This window comes from Akebia trifoliata, chromosome 3, assembly GCF_017979445.1.
Source record: "Akebia trifoliata isolate Shusen 1 chromosome 3, ASM1797944v1, whole genome shotgun sequence".
Taxonomy (NCBI): domain Eukaryota; kingdom Viridiplantae; phylum Streptophyta; class Magnoliopsida; order Ranunculales; family Lardizabalaceae; genus Akebia; species Akebia trifoliata.
The window spans coordinates 10,444,309-10,465,789 of NC_141377.1; the positions used below are offsets into that span (position 1 = coordinate 10,444,309).

At 34.0% G+C, this 21,481-nt stretch overlaps 1 protein-coding gene across 1 annotated transcript in view; it reads right to left on the reverse strand.

Moving 5' to 3' along the window:
- Nucleotides 1-13,110: 13,110 nt before the first annotated feature.
- The window catches only part of SIK1 (Protein kinase superfamily protein), a 45,077-nt gene continuing 36,706 nt past the window's right edge, over nucleotides 13,111-21,481 (reverse strand). The window contains exons 11-18 of the mRNA XM_086433872.1: nucleotides 19,888-19,969; nucleotides 16,873-17,001; nucleotides 16,616-16,763; nucleotides 16,314-16,464; nucleotides 15,614-15,839; nucleotides 14,486-14,686; nucleotides 14,309-14,394; nucleotides 13,111-13,437 (exon numbers count right to left, since the gene is read on the reverse strand). Of these exons, the coding sequence (XP_086289998.1) occupies nucleotides 13,338-13,437; nucleotides 14,309-14,394; nucleotides 14,486-14,686; nucleotides 15,614-15,839; nucleotides 16,314-16,464; nucleotides 16,616-16,763; nucleotides 16,873-17,001; nucleotides 19,888-19,969 (1,123 nt within the window). The 3' untranslated portion in view covers nucleotides 13,111-13,337. The remainder of the gene's footprint in view (nucleotides 13,438-14,308; nucleotides 14,395-14,485; nucleotides 14,687-15,613; nucleotides 15,840-16,313; nucleotides 16,465-16,615; nucleotides 16,764-16,872; nucleotides 17,002-19,887; nucleotides 19,970-21,481) is intronic.

Below are 21,481 nucleotides of genomic sequence, written 5' to 3' on the forward strand. Positions count from 1 at the left end.
ACATTGATAAACATAGCATTTAGTTGCTTATTTGAGCCCTTTCCAATAAAAGTTAGTGGAGACACATTTGTAGGTGGGTAAGAATCCAAAATGTCCACCAATAGAGGATGAATGAAACTTATGTAGAATTTTAGGGTACCATGCAAATGAGGCTAATAAGGTAATGCATCTTTTGTAGCATAGGACTCCATTGTTAGAAGGGTAGTATGGACCAAATTATGGGTCTTTTTGCAACTGATCAATATTCTTGAGTAGGCTTGGGTCTTGTAAGCTATCAGAGATAATCTCATCCATTGTCAAGAATATATGATAAGAAATAACATGTAATTCAGATTCATGAATGCATGAAAGGGCATCAACTGCAAGATTTTCTGGTCCTTGATGATACGCAATTTGCTAGTCATACCCTAGAAGTTTTGTAAGCCATTTTTGTTGTTAAAGGCTTGTCAACCTTTATGTCACAAAATATTTGAAGGTCATGTGATCAGTTATAATCTTGAAATTTCATCCCAAAAGATACATACGCCAATTTAAGATTGCAAAAATTATTGTTAACATCTCCTTGTCATAAATTGAGAATGAACAATGTTTTTCTGTTAATGTCTTACTCAAATGAGTCGATAATTCATTTTTTTTCTTTCAAAAATCATATATTTGTGTGATTGTGAGATCATAAAGATGACTCAATACTTGTGGAAATCTAACCATTTGATTAGTAATTGGGTTTACCAAATGATTTGACATCCACAAAAATCAGAAATTTAGATGATTATTAGATCAACTCAATGATTACATACATAAAAAAACAAGTTTTGTTTAGGTTGTAGATATTTTGGTCCATGATTATTTGATTGCAAAATGATAGATTTTATATGAATAATAATGAGTTGACTTATCACATCTTACTAAATAAATTTCCAAACCACACTTGCATACACATTCAATCGAGTCCAATTTAATTAAATCACGGGTTCCGATTCTCTAATGGGAAAGTGACCAAAAGCAGTGTCGGAGCATGCGCTGGAAGTCCTCAAATCACAATTGGATCAAATACTTATGGATTACCTAAATTTGACCTAATTCACTGTACATAACTTGTAGTCATTGAAATCTAATAAAAAATAATTAACATGAGTCGAGTGACGTTAAATAGGTAACCGTTTAACGGGTGAATTAGGGTGCCTAACACCTTCCCCGGATTAAAATTGAACTTCAGAACCCAACTTTGATTTGTAGATCTTTCCCAAAGTCAACTCGCTAGAAAAATAAATTACTTTTAAAATCAAAAATCAAAAATCAAATCTGGTGGTCATTCATACCAAGTTAATTAAATAAATAGTAACGACTCTGTATCACATGGCAATCAATTCCATCTCGAGAATCCGATGGCTCAAGTATTTCATGGTTACTCTTGTACTCAAAAGGGATACCAATGCTTTGATCCTCTTTCTCAATAATTATTTGTCAATGCTAATGTTACATTTTTTGAAACAATTCACATTTTTAATGTGAAAAAAATAATATTTCTGCTGACGTTCTCTCTTCTAGTACCATTTCCAATATTTACTCCTACAACCAATACTGACAATCCATTGCAAGTGTATTTACTAAAAAAATAAGACATCTCTATTATAAAATCCAACAATTTAGCCATTTATATAATTGCAATCTTCTGAAGGGATTTTTTCACCCAAGCTATTACTACAAGGAAAGGTAACCTTTGTATACTCAACATCCAATCACTCAATTTGTTTCTTTTGACCATATGAATTATTTGTATCGCCAGTTTGCCTAGTCCCTTTTTACAGTTTTTTATTCTCAAGACATAAGAAATCTATTTCTCATCCAACATGAAAAAGGGCTATGGAAGAGGAAATGTTTGTCCTGTGTTCTAGACATACTTGGGAGTTATTCATACCTTGGGTTGACAGAAATCTAGTGGGTTGTTTGTGGATTTTTTGTTATATATTTCTACATTCAATATATAATTCTATGAATATACAAAATTCAGGATCTTAAATCTAACATATGTCTCAAGATTCATTCAATATAATCATGCTCACAATATTCAAGAATTTAGAAAGCGTACCTTGCAAAATTGCAATTCGATAATCAAAATCTATGACTTGTTACGTAAGTAAATAATTCCCCTTGATTCTTCAATACTTGACTCCCCTTCTCCTCTTTGCTCTATCGTTTGGATTGACCTTGACTTTCCTTTCTTGATGGATTACAATCCCAAAAACCCTAGAGAGAGTTTCCATGTTTTTAACTCTTTAATTTTGATTATTTCTAATCGTTGATTGTTCGTACTTTAATAGGGGAGCCAATCCATTCTTAGAGAACAGTAGAGGGCCTAGATTTCCTTTTTTAGTAGGATTCCTTACCAACAAAGTTTCCTATTAAAACCTAATGAGTATTCTATCTAAAATCCAACGGTCAGTGGGTTTCCTAAATATTGACAAATTCTTAAATTAGAATCCAATATTGGTTAAAATATTAAAATGTATAAGTCGACCAAATTACCCATAAGTGAGTGTAACATTCTCCTACTTGACCCATCGTACCAATTGTGATCATAATTTAATTTTAAAAATATATTTTTAGAAATGATTCATTTTGTTGGATTCTCATAAAATAATTTTATACATATACGCGGCTTTTCTCAAAAAGTTAATAACCTAAATGGTTGGATACTTTAATACTACATTTTAGTCAAATCATTAATGTGAGTCATGGTGGTTGTATGTCATCATTACCGTACTTTCTTCTATGCACCACACCATTAATAATCCTTCTTAGTGCAGTCCTTATTACCTATGTAATTTGTCTTGTCAAGACATTTCTTATTATCATAAATCCAAAAATCATAAGATATATATAGAAAACAATTGGAAGTAGAAACACTTTATTTAGTACTATATTAATGTCAATTACAAATAACCACAAAATTCTATACACTACAATTTTTTAAAAATTGCATCCTAATGACATGTTCCTTATAATCTCTTGGTAATAACTCCTTTGTTAATGGATCTGCTATCATAAGTATGGTTATGATATTTTCAATTGAGACAAATTATTTCTAGACTCGTTTTTCTCACAATCAAGTATTTGATCTTCGTGTGTTTCGCACCATTCGAGTACTTGTCATTCTTGGAGAAGAAAATAACTACAGTATTATCACAATAAATCTTCAGTGGCATAGCTATAGAATCGACAACCTCAAATCCTGAGATAAAATTTTGTAACCATAGCACTTGACTTATGGCTCAAAGCATATCACAAATTTGGCTTCCTTAATGGATGTAACAGTGATGCTCTACTTCATGTTCTCCCACGATACAATTCTACTAGCTAGCAAAAACACAAAACTTAATTTAGATTTCCTACTATCCACACATCCTACGAAGTCCGAGTTTGAATAATCGATCACTTCCAAATGATCTATCCTTTTGGAAGTAATCATATATCATTTGTTCCTTTAAGATACCTCATCACTTTCTTTACAACTTTCAAATGTTCCATTCTTTAATTACTTTGAAATCTCCTTAACATCCCAACTGCAAAACTAATATCTGGCTTGGTATATGTTTGAGCACACATCAAATTCCCAATATCTAAGGCATACAAAATATCTTTCATCTGTTTCTTTTCTAAGTCGTTCCCTGAGCACTGTAATAAATTGAGCTTCTATTATTTTTCAATAGTTGCATCTCCCGTTGAATCTCTTTAAAATTTGATTGATATAATCTTTCTAAGACAGTCATAGCATTCATTGAGATCGATCCTTAAATATCTCTATGCTAATCACATACATTGCCTCACCTATATCAACTATCTTAAAGTTCATAGCGAGATACCCTTTTTGCAACTCATTGATGTCAAACTTAAGAATTTTATTTTCATCACAAAGGTTTGATAATTCTAAGTTTTGACGGGGCTATAATGGAATTGACCATAGTAAGAAGATTTTTCAATTGCTAAAGATTTGTGGGCATTTCATTCTTCTCATTTGCGATTTTTTCATATATAACGAGCATGTTAGACTATCTCTCTAGGACTGTTGCAAAATGAATTTTAATGTATTCTAATTGAAGTCTTAGATAACGTTTTTCCTCACTAACTTGATAATATTCAACATGCCAATGTTCTTTTTGAAGTTTCTCTTAACCATGTTTCTTGGTCAGTTTTATATGATTAATGAACAGTTGATCAAATACTAACTGAAGTTCGAGTTCATCGTCATCAACATCTTCTCTTTCCTCAACAGAAGAAGAGGCATCTTGAGGGTGATTCTGATTCTCAGATTCCAGTTCCTCCTCAATTTCATCTTCATTAGGGATAGAGGTTGTGGTGGAGACCATAAGAATTTGAAGGGTTTTACAGTCTTCAGAATCTGATGATTTTTGTTCTTCATTTCCTGACTCATCTGAGTCGTCATCCCACGTGGCTTTTGCAGTCATAGTATTTCCCTTAGACTTAGGCCTTTGAAGACCTTCAGATTTTGGCTTAGAGGGATAAATGGTGGAATAATGACTTTTTTCATCACAATTGAAACACTTGATGTTTTCTTTGGATTTGGACGAGTATTTTTCAACCGTTGGTCATCTATGCACAAAATAACTCTTTTTATCGATCCATCATTTTCTCTTGAAGAATTTATTAAATTTTGAAACAAACAAGGCCAAGTCCTCTTCTTCAAGGTCACTTTTGTCATCTTCCTCATAAGTGATTTTATTATTATCCTGAGAAGAGGATTCAACAGGGTGATGAGATGACCATTTAGATGGTGCTTTGGATGAGGAGGTCTTAAGGACTAATGTATTCCTTTTAGAGGGAGGACCTTCGAGATGGGGCTCAAAGGTTGTGAGTGAACCCATGAGTTCCTCAACTGTCATTTTTTCCAAATATTTGTATTCCTCGATTGAAATGACTTTAGAGGCGAACCTCTTGGGTAGAGATCTAAGAATTTTAACACAAATTCTACCCTGTGGGATAAACTCTCCTACATAAAATATAAAATTGCATACGTCACTTAACCGTGCATTGAATTCCTGGACAGTTTCACTCTCCTCCATCTTAATGTTTTTAAATTGAGTTATGAGAAGTTAGAGTTTAGATTTCGTAACAATACTAGTTCTTTCGTGCGCGGCCTCTAATATACACATGCAGATCCTTTGATATTCATCATTGGAGATAACAATAGTTATAGCATTAAGTGCTTTGAAATTATTGCTATTGTCAATCTTATCTTGTTCGGACCAATTCTTTGATGGCCTCGAAACAGTGGTGGAGACAACATTAACTTCTATAGTGTCAATAAGAGGTTCCTAACCTTCCTTTATCATATTTCATACGTCCTTACTTAGGGAGTTGATATATATCATCATTTTTTTTTCAAAATACGTATTTAACACCATCGAACATGGGAGGTCGAGTAAAGTTTCATTTATCGGATTTAGACATGATTCAAAGTTGATACGATTAGCTCAAGGTTGTTAGACCCTTCTAGAGTAACCCGTTTTAATACCAATTGAAATTACGGGCTTTGTACCATGTCTAAACCTAGAGGGAGTGAATAGGTAAATTAAAAATTTTATTTTAAAACCACCCCACGAAGTTAAATTATGTCTCGATTATGCTAGGATGATAGAGATGCACAAGATTAATTTAATTTTAGTTATGGCATAACATACAACACATATTCATAAAATAGATAATTTATCTAATGTTTGATGTGCATGTTATGGCATTCATGTAAATTCAGGCATAATGCATAATCGTAAAGAAGACACAAGATTTATAGTGGTTCAGCAACTTACCTACATCCACTACCAAGTACCCTATTCTCGGGTTTTGGGTTTCATTATCAAATGGAGGTTTATGGTTCACCTCGAAACCTTACACATAATTTTTTAAGCCTAGGACAAATTTTAAACCTTAAGATCGAGAGAATTACATTCCCTCAAAATGAAATTTTTATATCAGTAAAATCCCTAAACCGATTTGTTTAAACGAGGTAACACCTTCTTCAAACTCTAAGTTTTATTATTTGGAAAACTTAGAACCTTGTTCTCTTGAATAGAGTTCTCAACTCTTCTCAAGAGTTTGGTTTTAGGATGGAACTAAGAACATCTTTTTGTTAAAGAAAGATAAATTTAACAAAAAAAATACTCACAAGGACTAGATACAATGGATCAATCTACCAAAATAGTGCTTGAGTTCTTCACGTCCTTGAGAAAGTCATCTTCATCTCAATATACTCCTTGCTTCAAATGGATGCTCCAAACTTCTTGGGATTCACCAATGTATGCACAAGCAGAGATGTTTGATGAAGTGGTTCAACAATGAAAAGGTTAGGGTTGAATATTTTTCAACTAAGTGTAGAGCCTATTCAAGCTAGAAAAAGCATGGAGGGAATGAAAGTAGAGTGAGATTTCTCTAGGAAAGGAACCTTTAGAGAAATGAGCAAGAGAACTCATTTTAAAGTCATTTTTGAGTTCTCAACGGCTGTATCGATGGAATCGATTTTTAAAATCTTGTTACCGGTGCCACCGATTTTGGTGAACAGTGACATCAGATTAATTACAGAAATGCTATTGGGGGGTATTTTGGCCATAAATTTCAAACGATAGCTCCGTTTTACATGTTTGGGGAGCTAATAGATCTTACTATGTAGAACAACCCCAAAGTGCCACAAAGGGGTGAGCCATGATAAAAATTGGTGAAATAATCAAAATACCCTTTTAGTCTTTTTGGGTCCGGTGACAAAATGGTTTGAAGGTGTGCTGGATTTTACCTATATAATACCACCAAAAAGGCACCAAGGACAGAAGATAGTTTTAGGTTGGTAAAATCTCTAATGTCCCCTCTATGACCATTTTCAATTCTTGAAAAATTCGGTGAGAGAACGGGTCGAGGAAAGAGTTTACCTAATCACTATGGGTTGACCTATCAATCATCTAAATATTAGAAAATGGTCTTAGGTGGTCTCATTACCTTTTAGATTTGTGTACACACATTGGAGATTTTTGCGAGGCACTTGTAGTTAAGCAGTTTTACCGAAGTCTTCATCAGTCTTCAATGGTAAATCGATTTGACACTCAACATATGTCTCGAGATTGACAAAATATGAAATTAACAACCCGAAACATGTAAATATCTTAAACCAAGTTTCATATTAGTCATAACTCGAATGGATTTGTTGGGACTACCATACTAAGAACTCTATTTAAGACATACATGACAGTTTTTAATGCTTCACCCCATAATGACTCAGGTACAATTGTAAAACTCAACATACTCCTAACCATGTCTAAAAATGTATGATTATGCCTTTTAGTAATGCCATTCTGCTAAGGCATACCAGGCATTGTATATTGTGCACAAGCACCTATCTTTTCTAAGAGTTTGGCAAATGGGCCAAGGTTTTACCCTAATTCATCATATCTACCATAGTATTCACCACACCTATCTAACCTAGCCATTTTGATTTTCTTATTCAATTGTCTTTCAACCGTAATCCCAAATTTCTCAAAGATATCTACTAACTGAGACTTTTCATGAATAAAATAGACATATTCATATCTAGAAAGGTCATCTATTAAGGTAATGAAATACCTTTCTCCACTAAAACACGTAGCAAAAAAAGGTCCACAAATAGCAATGTGAATTATCTCGAGAAATTTTTTACTTCTTGTGGCTCATTTCTTTATCTGTTTGCTATGTTTTCTTTTTATACATTCCACACATATTGAGAAAATCTGTGAAGTCCAAGTTATCCAAAATCTTATCCTTCACCAATCTCTCTACCCTTTTTTCGGAAATGTGTCCTAAACATCTATGCCACAAGATGGAGGAATTTTAATTCAATACACTACATTTCAAACCAATATTCAATTATAATTTAATTAAAGATTTGGCAAACTCATAACTCAAATTAATTCTACATAAATCATCATATAAATTCCAAATCTTACATAAGTTGAGTTCAAACAAAATTATAATTTTTCACATCCGAAAGAAATAGAATAACCAATACTATCTAAGATAAAGAAACTAAATTCCTAAAAGTAGAAGGGACGTAAAAGTATTCTCCATATCCATCTGGCCACTAGTTTCCAAAATTAAGAGATAAGTCCCAATTGCTACCACTTGCGCTCTGAGATGGTTCTCCATGAAGACAGATATTTCATTTTCCTTTGACTTCCTGCTTGAAATGAATCCCTACATTGAATCCTTAATATGAATTGTAACTCTAGAATCAATCCACCAATTATTAGAAGGGACTTCAATTAAATTTAATTCATAACATACAAAAGAAAGTTTCTTATCTTTCTTTTCGAACCAAGATTTGCGTTTGACATAGTCTTTCTTCATGTGTTTAGCCTTACTACAAAAATAACACCTTATGTTGTTCACATTCCTTTTCTCGATCTGATTTGCTTGTCCAGATCCTTTGCCTTTCTTTGATGATTTCTTACATTTCCTTGATTTCCCTTCTTTTTTTTTTCTAGTTATTCTAGATACCGTGAACCCTAAAATGTTTTCCTTCTTGCCTCAACCTTGCCTTCTCTTGAACACACATGCTAGTTAGTTCATTCAAACTCTACTTATTCTTATTTGTGTTATAACGAATCTTGAATGGAGAACATGGAGAGAGTTGAAAACAAACTGTACAAGAAATGATTCATTTTCAATGATTTAAGTTTAGCATCCCTGTTTGTTATGTTGAGAATGTGATTTTGAACTCCTTGTGTCCCATCGTACTTCATAGTAATCAATTTAGCCATCAGTGTGCTCGTGAGGGACTTATAACCAAATTTGAATTTTTCTTCCATAGCATCCAAGTTCTTCAAAGCGTTCTTAGTCGGAGATAGGGATGTCTTGATGTTGTTGGTGACGATCAAGACATAGGGATGTCTTGATGTTGTTGGTGACGATCAAGACATCCCTGTCTAGAAATGACTAGGATGCTATAAGCGTGAAAGTATATGCTCGTACCACTCAGAGAAGTTAGATCTAGAAATGACTAGGATGCTAAAAGCAAGTGAATACAAGGAACCAGGAACTAAAACTGAAATAGGATTCAATTAGTGCTTTGAGTTAATTATGATGAATTATTTAATATCACTCAAATTTATCCTTTGGGTTAAATTAAACATATTTATCGTTTACTCATGCTACTTTTAATACCTTGTAAGGCTAATATAATTTACATAGTTTATTAGTTAGTTTTGTTATCTTTAAGTTTCTAATCCTAAATTTCTTAAAAGTCTGTAAATTAAGTATCTTACAATATTTTAATTATTTGAATGCAACTCTCCTTTAAGTTAGCCCATTCTCCTAATTAAATATTTAACGTTAATATTATTGTCTTTAATGTCACTCTAACGACTAGTCTTTAATGTAATTTAATATTACATAATATTTTATTAATTTAGGTTTCTTTGACAACTACTAAATTGATAGAACATTATGTATATCATTTAACCAATAATATTCACTAAGTCTTTATATGAAATTTCATAATTATGTAATTCCAAATATCCTAATACATATCAATAACAATAGGAGCCAATAACTTATCATTGGTTTTCAACTTTTTTAGGATTTAAAATAAGGATATACTTAGGTAAAAATGACATCTTATAATAAACCAAGTACATTCTCATAATCAAGGTTCAAAACAATAATCAAGATTTATGCAAAATTAAAATTATCAATCAATAATCAAGATTTAAGTCAAAATCAAGATTCATGCCAATAATGAGTAAATCATAATGTATAGATCATGAACCAAAATTGTAATATTTCTTAAGAAACTCAAAGTCACAATATTATGAATCAAGAAATTAAAATAAAAAATTTATGGATCAAGAAATCAAAATCACAATTGATTTTCTAAGGTTGCCAATACTTTATAGGTTTAACTTTTGAATCAACATGCAAATATTGAGGAGTTGGTTTAAATAGTATGCATAATTATTTAACGACAATGGCATAACTAATCGAACTAGTAAATCCAAGACATATGGATTCCATAACCTACGCTCTAATACCACATGTTATATATTTCTACATTTAGTATATAATTCCATGAACACATAAAATCCAGGATCTTAAATCTAACATACATCTCAAGATTCATTCAATATATATAGTCATGCTCATAATATTCAAAAATTTAAAAAGAGTACATTGCGACATTACGATTCGATAATCAAAATCTATGAATTTTTATACAAGCAAACAATTCCCCTTGCTTCTTCAATACTAGACTCACTTTCTTCTCTTTGCTCTATCGTTTGGATCGACTTTGACTTTTCGTTCTTGAAGGATTTCAATCCCAAAAATCCTAGAGAAAGGCTCCAAGTTTTTAGCTCTTAAATTTTGATTATTACTTATCGTTGAATGTTAGTATTTTAATAGGGGAGTCAATCCATTCTTATATAAAGAAGAGTAGAGTATCTAGAGTTCCTCTTTTAGTAGGATTCCTCACCATCAAATTTTCCTATTAAAACATAATGAGGATTCCATCTAAAATCGAACGGTTAGTGGGTTTCTAAATGTTGACAAACTCTTAAATTAGAATCCAATATTGGTTAAAATATTAAAACGTGTAAGCCAACCGGGTTACCCATAAAGTGAGTCTAACATTTTTGCCATATAATATCAACTTGATGGTATTATTGATAGATTAAAGGTATGACCAGTTGCCAAGGAATGTAAATAGACTTATGGTGTTAATTACATTGAGAGTTTTTCTCCCATGGCTAAATTAATTTTTTTTTCACTTTGTTATATTAGTTGTTGTGACTCAACAGTGGCCATTGTATCAACTTGATATAAAGAATGCTTTTCTATATGGTGATTTGAATGAGATAGTATATATAGAGAAACCACCTAGCTTTGTTACTCAATGAGAGATTGGATGAGTTTGCAGATTGAAGAAAGCTATTTATGGTCTCAAACAAAGTCCACATTCCTGGTTTGAAAATTTTAACCAAGTGGTGATGGGTTTTGGATTCAAAGAAGTCATGGGATCATTCAATTTTATTCGTCAAATGACAACAACTGTAATATTACTAATTATATATTTAGATGATATTAAGATCCTTGGTAGCGTTGCTAATGAATTTGAAACAACTAAGCAATACCTAAAGCATCACTTTCATACCAAGGATTTGGGACAAAACTAAATTATTTTTTGGGTATAGAAGTGACTTGTGGGCAATAAGGTGTAGTTTTTTCTCAGAGAAAAAATATTTTTGACCTTCTTCGTGAGACACCGATGCTTGGAGCCAAGCATGTTAATACTCCCAAGGAATATAATCTTCATTTTGATGTCAAAAATAGTAACATGTCGGAAGATAAAAAGTACTATAGACGACTAGTTGGGAAATTTATGTATTTATCACTAGACTTGACATCTTATTTCCTTTTGAGAGTTGTTAGTCAATTCATGGAAAATCCCAAACAATGTCATTATGATGCAGTATGTAATCGCTGAAAAAAGGTCTAGTTTATATCACACAAAGGAATTTTGACATTGTTGCCTACTTGGATGCAAATTGATCGGAGTTGAAATATGGTAAGACGTTCTATTACCTGGTCTCACATTTATCGGTGGTGACCTAGTTACATGGAAAAGTAATATTGTCATTTCCCATTATAACATGTTTTGTCTTATATGGATAAAAAATTTGGAATAGACTGATTTTTTGTGAGGATGATCTCTATGGTGAGAGGACCATCCTTGCAAAATATCAACGCATTCCAAAACTTCCAACCTTATAAAAAATCGTTTTAAAAAAACTAGATGATCCAAAATTCTTTAACTTGTAAACATGGAGTTAGAAATTTCAGAATGGGTTGATTTTTTGTGAGGATGATCTCATCACCATAGAGATTATCCTCACAAAAAAAAAAAAAAAAAATTCAAAATCAATCTATTCCGAATCTTTTTGCCTACATAAGACAATACACGTTCTAGCTTTATGTGTCAGGAAAGATGTTCAATAGTTGTCGGAGTGGGTTCATCGCACTCTCCTTGTAATTGACATTTACATCTCTTCCGTTCAGTCGCAATGATTTACGCAGATGTAGATGATAACAAAAATAACTTGGATGTTTCAAGTTATACAAATAGCATATTTTTTCAAGTGGTGACTATTATTTTTTCTTTCCAAAGGTGAACTCGCCATCAAATCAATGACATCGTTGCTGTAAACGGTCCATCTAATAATTGACCAATTCCCTGCTTATTTCATTTTGAAAGAGAATTTGTTTCCCAAACAACAAAATCAATATTATTATACTCAATTTAATTTTCGTTGCTTAATTGTTTCAAAGGCAAAATAAATCACTACTATTCACGCAAAACTATTATTAGTACAAGGAAAATGGCATTAATTTTCATTTTATAAAAAAATTCTTCATTAATAGAAATATAAATTCCACTCAACCAAAATGACGTACAAATAATTAAAGACAAACTTACAAGCATGGTTTTTAAACTCGGCTTGAGACCGAGACGTATCACCCAAATTAACTCAGTATTAGAGCTGAATGAGATCAACTCACAAAGTCATTTTTTGACCGAGATTTAGGATTCACGTTCAATTTTTTTATTTGTCTCACGAGATGTCTCAAACGTATCGGAAAACTTATCCGAGACGACTCAATATTGGGCCTGGACAAGATGAGACGTGAAACAGAATTTTAAAACCATGCTCACAAGCAATCACTTACAATGGAAATGCAAAAGACCTGCAGAACCCTCCCTCCCTATCAATGTGGGGCAGTCCCCTCATCTAAAGGACCTTCCCTTAGTATTTGAAAGAGTCACCACTATTCATTGGATTCATGAGGGTGAAAAATCACATCAAAACTACTTTTTTCTACACCCTGTCATGTGCTACGACGAGCAAGTAGACACATTTCTATGGAAGGGCATATAGAGACTCGAAGTCACTACCTGAGGAGTACACCCAGTCTCACTTCTTACCATCTATTTTTGGAGAATAAATATGACAAAAGAGCAATTGACCAACTTGGTTGTAACACTAGCATCAACCCATTCATCAAATGGTGGTGGCTTTCTCATTCAGTAGCAAAAAAGAAATTTATTTTCTAAGTAACTATGGCCATTTACATGAGGATTTTGCAGCAGTGACAGCACAGAGAACTGCAATTGCCTCCCAACAATATTGAGGTCATCTCCATCTCCTATTTCGGCTATCCAACCTTTAATTAACAACGGAAAAGAAAGATAAATAGATAAAAGATACCAAACGGCAATAGCACACAGTGCTTCCATGTTGCAAGAGAGCCTACAACCGTAAAATAGTTCGAAGGGTATCACAGAGATTCTGAATAGTCTGTTGCTCTTGTGCTGCTTGCAAATCCTGGAGGGGCATCTCCTCGTAACACCTGCAACAATTGAAACATGAAAAAAAATAACAGATGATAGATGGATAGAGAGGAATATAGAGAAATCCAACAAGAATCTGACAGGAGGATATACAAGATATGTATGTTTGAGAGGGGGACAGGGGGTCATGTTTTTTTGGTAGGTAAGCGGGTGAAGGTATGTACTGAACCCTGGCCTGTGGTATCAATCACCACTCAGAGACTTTCACCAACTTAATAACATTGAATGGGTTCTTGACTTAGGGCATAATTGGGTAGGATTTTATCCGAAAATCCAAGTGATCCGAATCCGAATTTAGCGGTTTTGGACCCTTGGAGTAGATCTGAATACAAATATGGGTTGATGTCCCTTGATCCAAGTCGGATATGGATCCATTCCCATATCACCTAGGTCCAAATGATATATTGCTTTGAAAATTATATTTTTAATGTTTTTTAAAATATCTTTTTTTCACTACTTTAATATAACATGAATTCTTATAAAATAAAAGAATTATAATGGTAAAATTGATTAGTATAGCAATTAGAAAAGAAACATAGCAAAAAACAAATGTTGAATGGTCCAGAATTATCCAACCCAGCTGACCCAAATCATGTAATTTGGTAGGCTCGGATCCATGTTTAGTAAAAGCAAAATGATTTGGACATGGTTTAGCTAATAGGATCTGGATAAAAAATTTGGAACGGAATATGGATATACTCAGATCCATCTTGAACCCAACCCATTTTAAGCCCTAGCATAATGGTCAGGTGCAGTGTGTCTGTGGGAGTTTGTTGGATTGTTTGTAGCGGCATGCCTTGGGACTAACTAAAAGCATTACAACGTGAGTTACATCTGTGTGTGTATGACCAGGAAATTGAGAAATAGTACATTTTATGGTAAGCTAAAGCCTGAGCTAGGTTCATTAGTGTTGAACTTGACGTGAGTCTTGTATACACGTATGGAGGAATGGGCATCTGCAGCAAAGCAAATAATAAAAATAAGAAACATAATCTAAATGGCTTCAAAAGACATCATGAATAGCTAATTATGTGGTGGTGGTGGAACCTCATTTTGTACTCTACGCCCTTTTCTAGATTGTCCATCCCCACCAAAAAGCTCCTGAAGTGCTTCCATGGCAATGGTACTGCTGTTATCATGCTGTCTGGCCCCGAGTATGTTGTCAGAAACCAGGGAAAGAGGAGATATATCTGTTGCCTTCAAGAAGGGTATGGGTACTGTATTACCAGCAGCATAGATGGACCAAAGCTACAAAACACAAGACAATCCAGATAAACAAGCGAGCAAGGATGTATCAAACACTAGGCATTGACATGAATGACAATAACTAAGTCAAATGAGAATTGAAACATAACACCACAACATGTGCCATGTTAACCTAATTCTGAAAGCTTTTTTGTTCCTTTCTTTCCAAAAGAAAAACAAGCAATAGCAACACAATATTGTACCCTCGGAAATGGAAAAGATAAGTTTAGAAGTTAGAATAGGAAGAATGGTAAGCAGAGAAGGAAAAAATGAAAGTACTAACAAGAGAAGGTGGAGTAGAAGTGGTTCGACACCAAAAATTGGATTCCAAAAATGCCCCCACCTTAACATATAAACTTAATATAATAAGAGTCATTTTGGAAAAAAAACTAAGAAAAATACAATCCCATGACCCTAAAATCAAGTTAGTTAGTTTTCAAAATTACAGTTACTCTTTTACTATGTAATCTTCAAAACCACCCTTTCATGGATATTTTAAATTACAAATAAGCCCTTCACAGACATGTGTGTTTGCATATGCCACCTTTAAGTTATTAATAACGCAAGTACCTTATACATTTAATATTCATCCTTAAGTTAATCCTCAATGCAAATGAATAGGGAGGAAACAAAATAGTATTTGTAAAAAATGTTTTACTTACAATCCACATTAAATAGATGCAAAAAAGAAATAATAATAATAATAATAAATAAATAAAGCTACTAAGCAGCAAAACATTAAATCTTCTCATATGCATCTCCCAGCTAAAGACACCGAAGGAAGAAAAACCTGAGCTACACCTCAGGGGAAATTCTCAACCTTCTAGCACCGAATCAGATATTCGTAAGGTATCTCATTGTGATTTTGTGGGTCATCACTCAGCCATTATTTGATTAAACATTTAAGTGAGATTTAAGAATGAAAATTGCCTTATCTTGCACCGCAAAAGCATTCTGACCAATAGTCACACTCTTCAATGTGCTACCGTCCATATCACTACCACCTCCAACCTGTAATTGAGAAGGATCAATGGACTTCAGGTTCCTTTCAGGAGATTCGAGAGCAGAAAGTGACGATCCTTGTGCAGACTGTCCAACAGGCATTGGTTCTGAATCTTGAAGGTTATTGGTAATGGATCCTGGAGTGCTCGCCGCCCTGACAGAACATTTTAATGAACTTCTGTACTGATATTAAGCAGACCAATGCTTGCAGCAAATACGATAAAGATGAAGCAGTAAAGGGGCATGCTAGACATGGAGAAACTTGGAAAAAACAATAGGAGGCTATGTAACAGGGACACAGCACTTCAAGGATTTTTTTATGTCAGACACGTATGTGTCAGGACATATCCAACACGCATTTTAACACAAAAGGCAGTATAATGCGTTTTTTCCATGAGTCATTCTTCATGAATCACTGGATCCTGACCCATTAATAAAATAGATACCAAAGTGAGTAGTATGCATCACCTAACCCCCTCCCCCACAAATAAATAAAATAAATAAAGTGTCATGCATCATCTCATTTGAGTGAATATCATATGCAATACACTTTACTGTGATATAATATCTCTGAAATAGGCACCTAACAGCATTATTAGAAGTAACTAGTGAGCAATAAGCAATCTACCACAGATTAGCTGATGTATCTCCTGATGCACGATAGTAAGGACTTCCAACATTTCTTTGAGCGGATAAGGATTCTTTTACATTGGAAATGGGTGCTTGAATAGATGCCTTTACCTCGACTCCTCCATGAACTACCACAGTTGAAAAGTCACCTGTTTGACATTGATTTTAAGCACATGTCAAAAAAATTCTCTCAAAGATCCTACTCCATTCAGGAGGATAGATGCACTTGCATAGCATGGTTTTTCCTGACCCTAAGAGAGAAGATAATATGAAATGGTAATGAAAGTAATCGACATTGACCTTCACTAGAGAGTTCCACATCATCAGATATGTGCTGCTTTTCCACATAAATTTCATTAGGAACTCTAAGTCCAATGTTCTGATGATTTGATGGAACTGTGTCTCCGTAGTCTTCATTCAATTTTGGAATCTCCCTTTCCTCCAAAAGCTGTTTGAGAAAAGTAAAACCAAAAGAAGGCCAAGTAAAACCAAAAAGAAGGCATCAGAGAGAGATATTTGCACAAATCAATTTACAAAAAGGGAAAACTCCGTCATACACCATCTCCTGACGACGCTGGTACATGATTTTGAGCTTCTGCAGCCATTGAAGCTCTGATGTGCCTTGCTTTTTCAATCTTTGGAAACATAGCAGAAGCTCCCCATTTGAATTTTTCAATAAATCTATGCTATAATTCAAATTCAACAAACAAAAAAATCTTATTTAGAGCTAAAAATATAACAAACTGGACAAGATACACATTGAATTTGAAGCTTACAGAAAGATGTCGAAACAATATTGAACGTGCTTAGACATACCGTAGTAATGTCTCATGCCATTGTTGGCTGTGGGAGTCCTTTTTTTACTTTTTATAGATGTGGGAGCCAAAATTACCCAAGCCTTCGATAACTATAAAATGTTCTCAAGCATAGGGTACTGGAATACAGTGAATGTCATTTATAGATGTGTGATAGCCATAACCACAAAGGTTAGGGCTATCACTCCCCCCCCCCCCCCCCCCCAAATAAAAAAAAATAATAAAAAAATAAAAAAATAAAATAAAAATCATGCCCAGTATTTTTATGAAATACAAAGTGTAGAGCATGAGATATAGATAAATGGAAAAATCGGATTCAAGTGGCCAACCCCAGATAGTTCGGTTTAAGCATAGTTGATGCTGATGATAAACCTTAGAGCATGAAATTGGCCATACTTGGGCCATATTAAGGAAGAACAAGACCAGATTTGACTCGGATATAGAAACTGCAATACATATCCAGCAATAAAAAAATTTGTACCCGGTGACCCAGTCCAATTCCAGAACAAATATGCCAACGATCAAATCCTAAAATTACAGGGAACTCTCTAATATATACTTTTTTGATAACCAAAAATTTATTAAAGGAGGACAAGAAGTCCCCAAAGAAGAACAAACAATGGAAAAGAGAAACAACAAGTGCAAGAAAAAAGAACAAAACAAACACAACACAAGCACCACCACAAACCAAGACAAATCACCTTCTACTAACAAGCTGTCATCTAAACAAGAAATCCTCAAAACCATAATCCCTAAACTCGTGAAACTGCTTACATCAGTAAAACAATAAACCCACAATATTGAAGATGATCTCTTGTGTAGAGTGCTCCTTCCCTTTGACGATATACCCATTCCTTTCCTTCCACAAACCGGAACAGATAGCCTTGGGGATGAAATTCTACCTTACCAACAAGGTCTATGGACCTCCAACAGTCAAGCAAGCGATGAAACGAACAAGGGCCACACAAAGATAAATTGAACAGTGAAAGGAAGAAAGACCAAACTTCATGAGCCACCCCACAGTGGAGAAGATGGTTAACAGGTCACCATTAGATTTGCAAAGAGAGCAAAACTCCGCAATGACCACACCCCTCGTTTTGAGATGATCAATCGTGAGAAGTTTATTCAAGGACACTAACCACTCTCTAATATTACTCTTACTCTTTAAATAAAAATAATATGAAAATGGGGAAATAGAACTCAAAGAAGCACAACTAAAGGCAATCTTTATCTACTACTCCCTATTGAGCCTTGTAGATACCAAATTAGCGGTAGGGCCACCCCCTAGTTGCGTCTGAGTTTTGGTAGATAAAACTTATGGTGTGAACATGCCCAAATGATTCAAACTAGGCATTGGGACCACGCATCCAATAAGGCGGGTTAGTCGAAGAACCAAATAGCTTGATCATTGGCCATACATCTAAGGAGAAGGCAACACTAATATAGAACAACCTAGGTTTGTTCTACTTTAGGAAGAGTAGGGGAAATAGTAATTTAAGTAATGAATAAGACGAAAGATTATGGAAAGTATAATACAGAGAAATATAAAAATGGGTAAAGGGGGCAACAAAGGTCTTGGAGCTAGGGTCTTGTCCAAAAACAAAAAAATAAAAATGAAAAGAGAAGAACAAAAGGAGATGAGTTGAGAAGAAGAAGATTACCTAGGAATCACACCAAGATGCCTTTGCACCAAATCTAATCAATGCTTTTATTCAATAAATTAAGATAAATCAATTATGGCTATTGACATTTTAAACTCTAACCCTAATCCCAATATGACTTATTTGACCCTAAGAAATAAATCTCATCACAAATTAATACCCTACCAATATTTTGGCCATAACTTTCTCAAAACATAACAAATTAGCAAAATCTTAGAATCGTTTGATAAGTAACAGAATAACCTTTCAAATGACATGAACATCAACCTAATATCATAAATTTTGACCCCTGAAAATAAGGCCTAAAGAAAAGTGACGTAAATAGCACTCAAACCAAATTAGACTCCAAAAGTGAGAAAAGCAACTCAAAAGTAGAATGTAATAAATCTAAATAAATTAAAACTAACCCCTTCAAAAATAAAAGTGAAAACAATTAAGGAAAATTGATGAAAATAGTACTCAAACTCAAATGGAACTCCTAATACAAAAAAAGATACTCAAAACTAGAATGTAAATCTAACTAATTTCAAACTAACCCCAACGAAAATAAAAGTGAGAAAAAAAAAATGGACCCAAACAAGTGGAAACCCAACTAATTCCAATAAATGTGTCATTTATTGGGTTAAGGGTCAAAGTAATGAGATTTTTGGTCTAAGAGTCAAAGTAATCCCATTACAAAAGTCCCCCCCCCCCCCCCCCCCCCCCTCTTCCCACCAAAGTTTGAATGTTAATCCAAGGATAACCTTCCTATAAATGTGTAAATTGAGATTATTATAACTATCTTCAAAATATATAAACTGTTTTTAGCATTGCAAGGAAAAAAAAAAATTGTTGTAAATAAGCCTATTCAAGCTCTTCAGCAAGTCCAGTTTCCCTATGAAAAATAAAACACAGGTTGTACCAATATAGGCCATCCACCACACCCTCAAAACTCTAAGAAACCCAAACTTCTTTAAATAAATAAAAGAACCTTGAAAAAAGGACAAAATCCAAAATGGGAAGTCAATGAAGCACCATTGATGGCATCATCTCAGCTAACAAGCCACAAGAGCAACTACCCTAGATCAAGGGGAAAATAGGTTACTGCCTGACATACCTTCAGCATCTCAGTTGCAGTAGGACGTAGACGTGGTTCTTTTGTGAGGCACTTCGCAACAAAATCATGGAACACAAGTGACCTGTGTAAGGGAAAAATAGATACGAAAAAGAAGAAAAGAAACTAAGAATCCATAAATAGAACACTGTGATGAGTAATATTTATAGATGAAGCTAGGTATACACTACAAACAAGGAGAAAAACGTGTAAAAGTCTACTAATATCAAAATGTTAACTCTTCAGAAGAGGAGACATCTCACTAACTAAAATGACACCAGCACACCAGCAACCAACAAACATGCAGGTTTTAGGCCTCAAAATTATGTGACTACCATTGGAAAGCCTCGAGATGTGATTGCACAAAAGAAAGTCAAATAGATTTAGTCTTTTGTTCATAAGTAATAGCTGAGACCTTTCGTGTCATTCACTGAATTTTATGAGATCAAATCCTTGCAAAACCGGAAAATATTGCTGAAACTTACTGAGCCAAATAAATTGCCAAGCTTTCAAAAAACCTCTACAACCTCAAGGTCACTGCTATTTCTTCATAAACAAATTTTGAATACAAATAAATACAGGAGCATTATGGAGAAAATCCTAAATATTGCTAAACCAATGCCAATTCATCAAAGATATCAACGAAATTGTCACCCCTTCCAATCCCACCAACACACCCAAATCTTAAGCATCAGATTCATAAATTTTAATTCCAATTTGAGGCAAAAAAGTCCAACCCGACATCTAAGGAGATCTAATCAAGAAACAACACTATCTAGAATAGGGAAGAGAGAATGCTCCCATAGAGAGAATGCTACCATAGTGGTGTAAGGCGACTTCAAAAGTGATTCAAAACCCCATGGCATGGTTTTAAAACTTGGTTGAGATCGAGATGACTCAGGTAAGTCTTCCCAGTCTCGTAGACTAATGAGTGAGATGTCAATGTGAATCGTCCAAGATCCAAGTTGACTTGTCTGATATTTTGAGAATATCAGCAAATCTATGAAAACTTGACCGAGTTAACTGGGTTGTGCTTTTTAATATAAAATAATTAATATTCACTATTTACAATTTTGTTATCAATATAGATATAGATTTTGTGATTGAGCATATACTAATCTACCTTATAGTAAAAAAAAATTAAAATTATTTAAATATAAATATATTAAATTAAATAAATTTAAACTGACTTAAACCGCTTGACTCGTCCTAGACAAGATGACTCGGACGTGTCAACTTGGTATCGATGAGGGGAAAAAAAAAAGGGGGGGGGGGGGGGTGTACAAGACGAGGAACAATCATAGTTTCTATCCTTGTTTGGTATGACTAGGTGTTTCTCTTCGTGGTCAGTGCTTTATTGTTGGCTAGGTTTTGAGTCCCCATTTGTGGCATCCAAGAGGATCCTCTGGAATGTACTCCCTTTAGCTATCAGTTGGGGTTTGTGGAAGGAGAGGAACAATAGTAAATTGAAAATAAAGAGAGTTTGGTGCAAGATGTAATCATTGAGGATCCCGTTTTTCTAGGGCAAATTTTTTTTTTTAAAGAATTCAAAGGGAACTTCTTGAAGATTTTTAGTTTAGAGGGGAAATGGTTCATA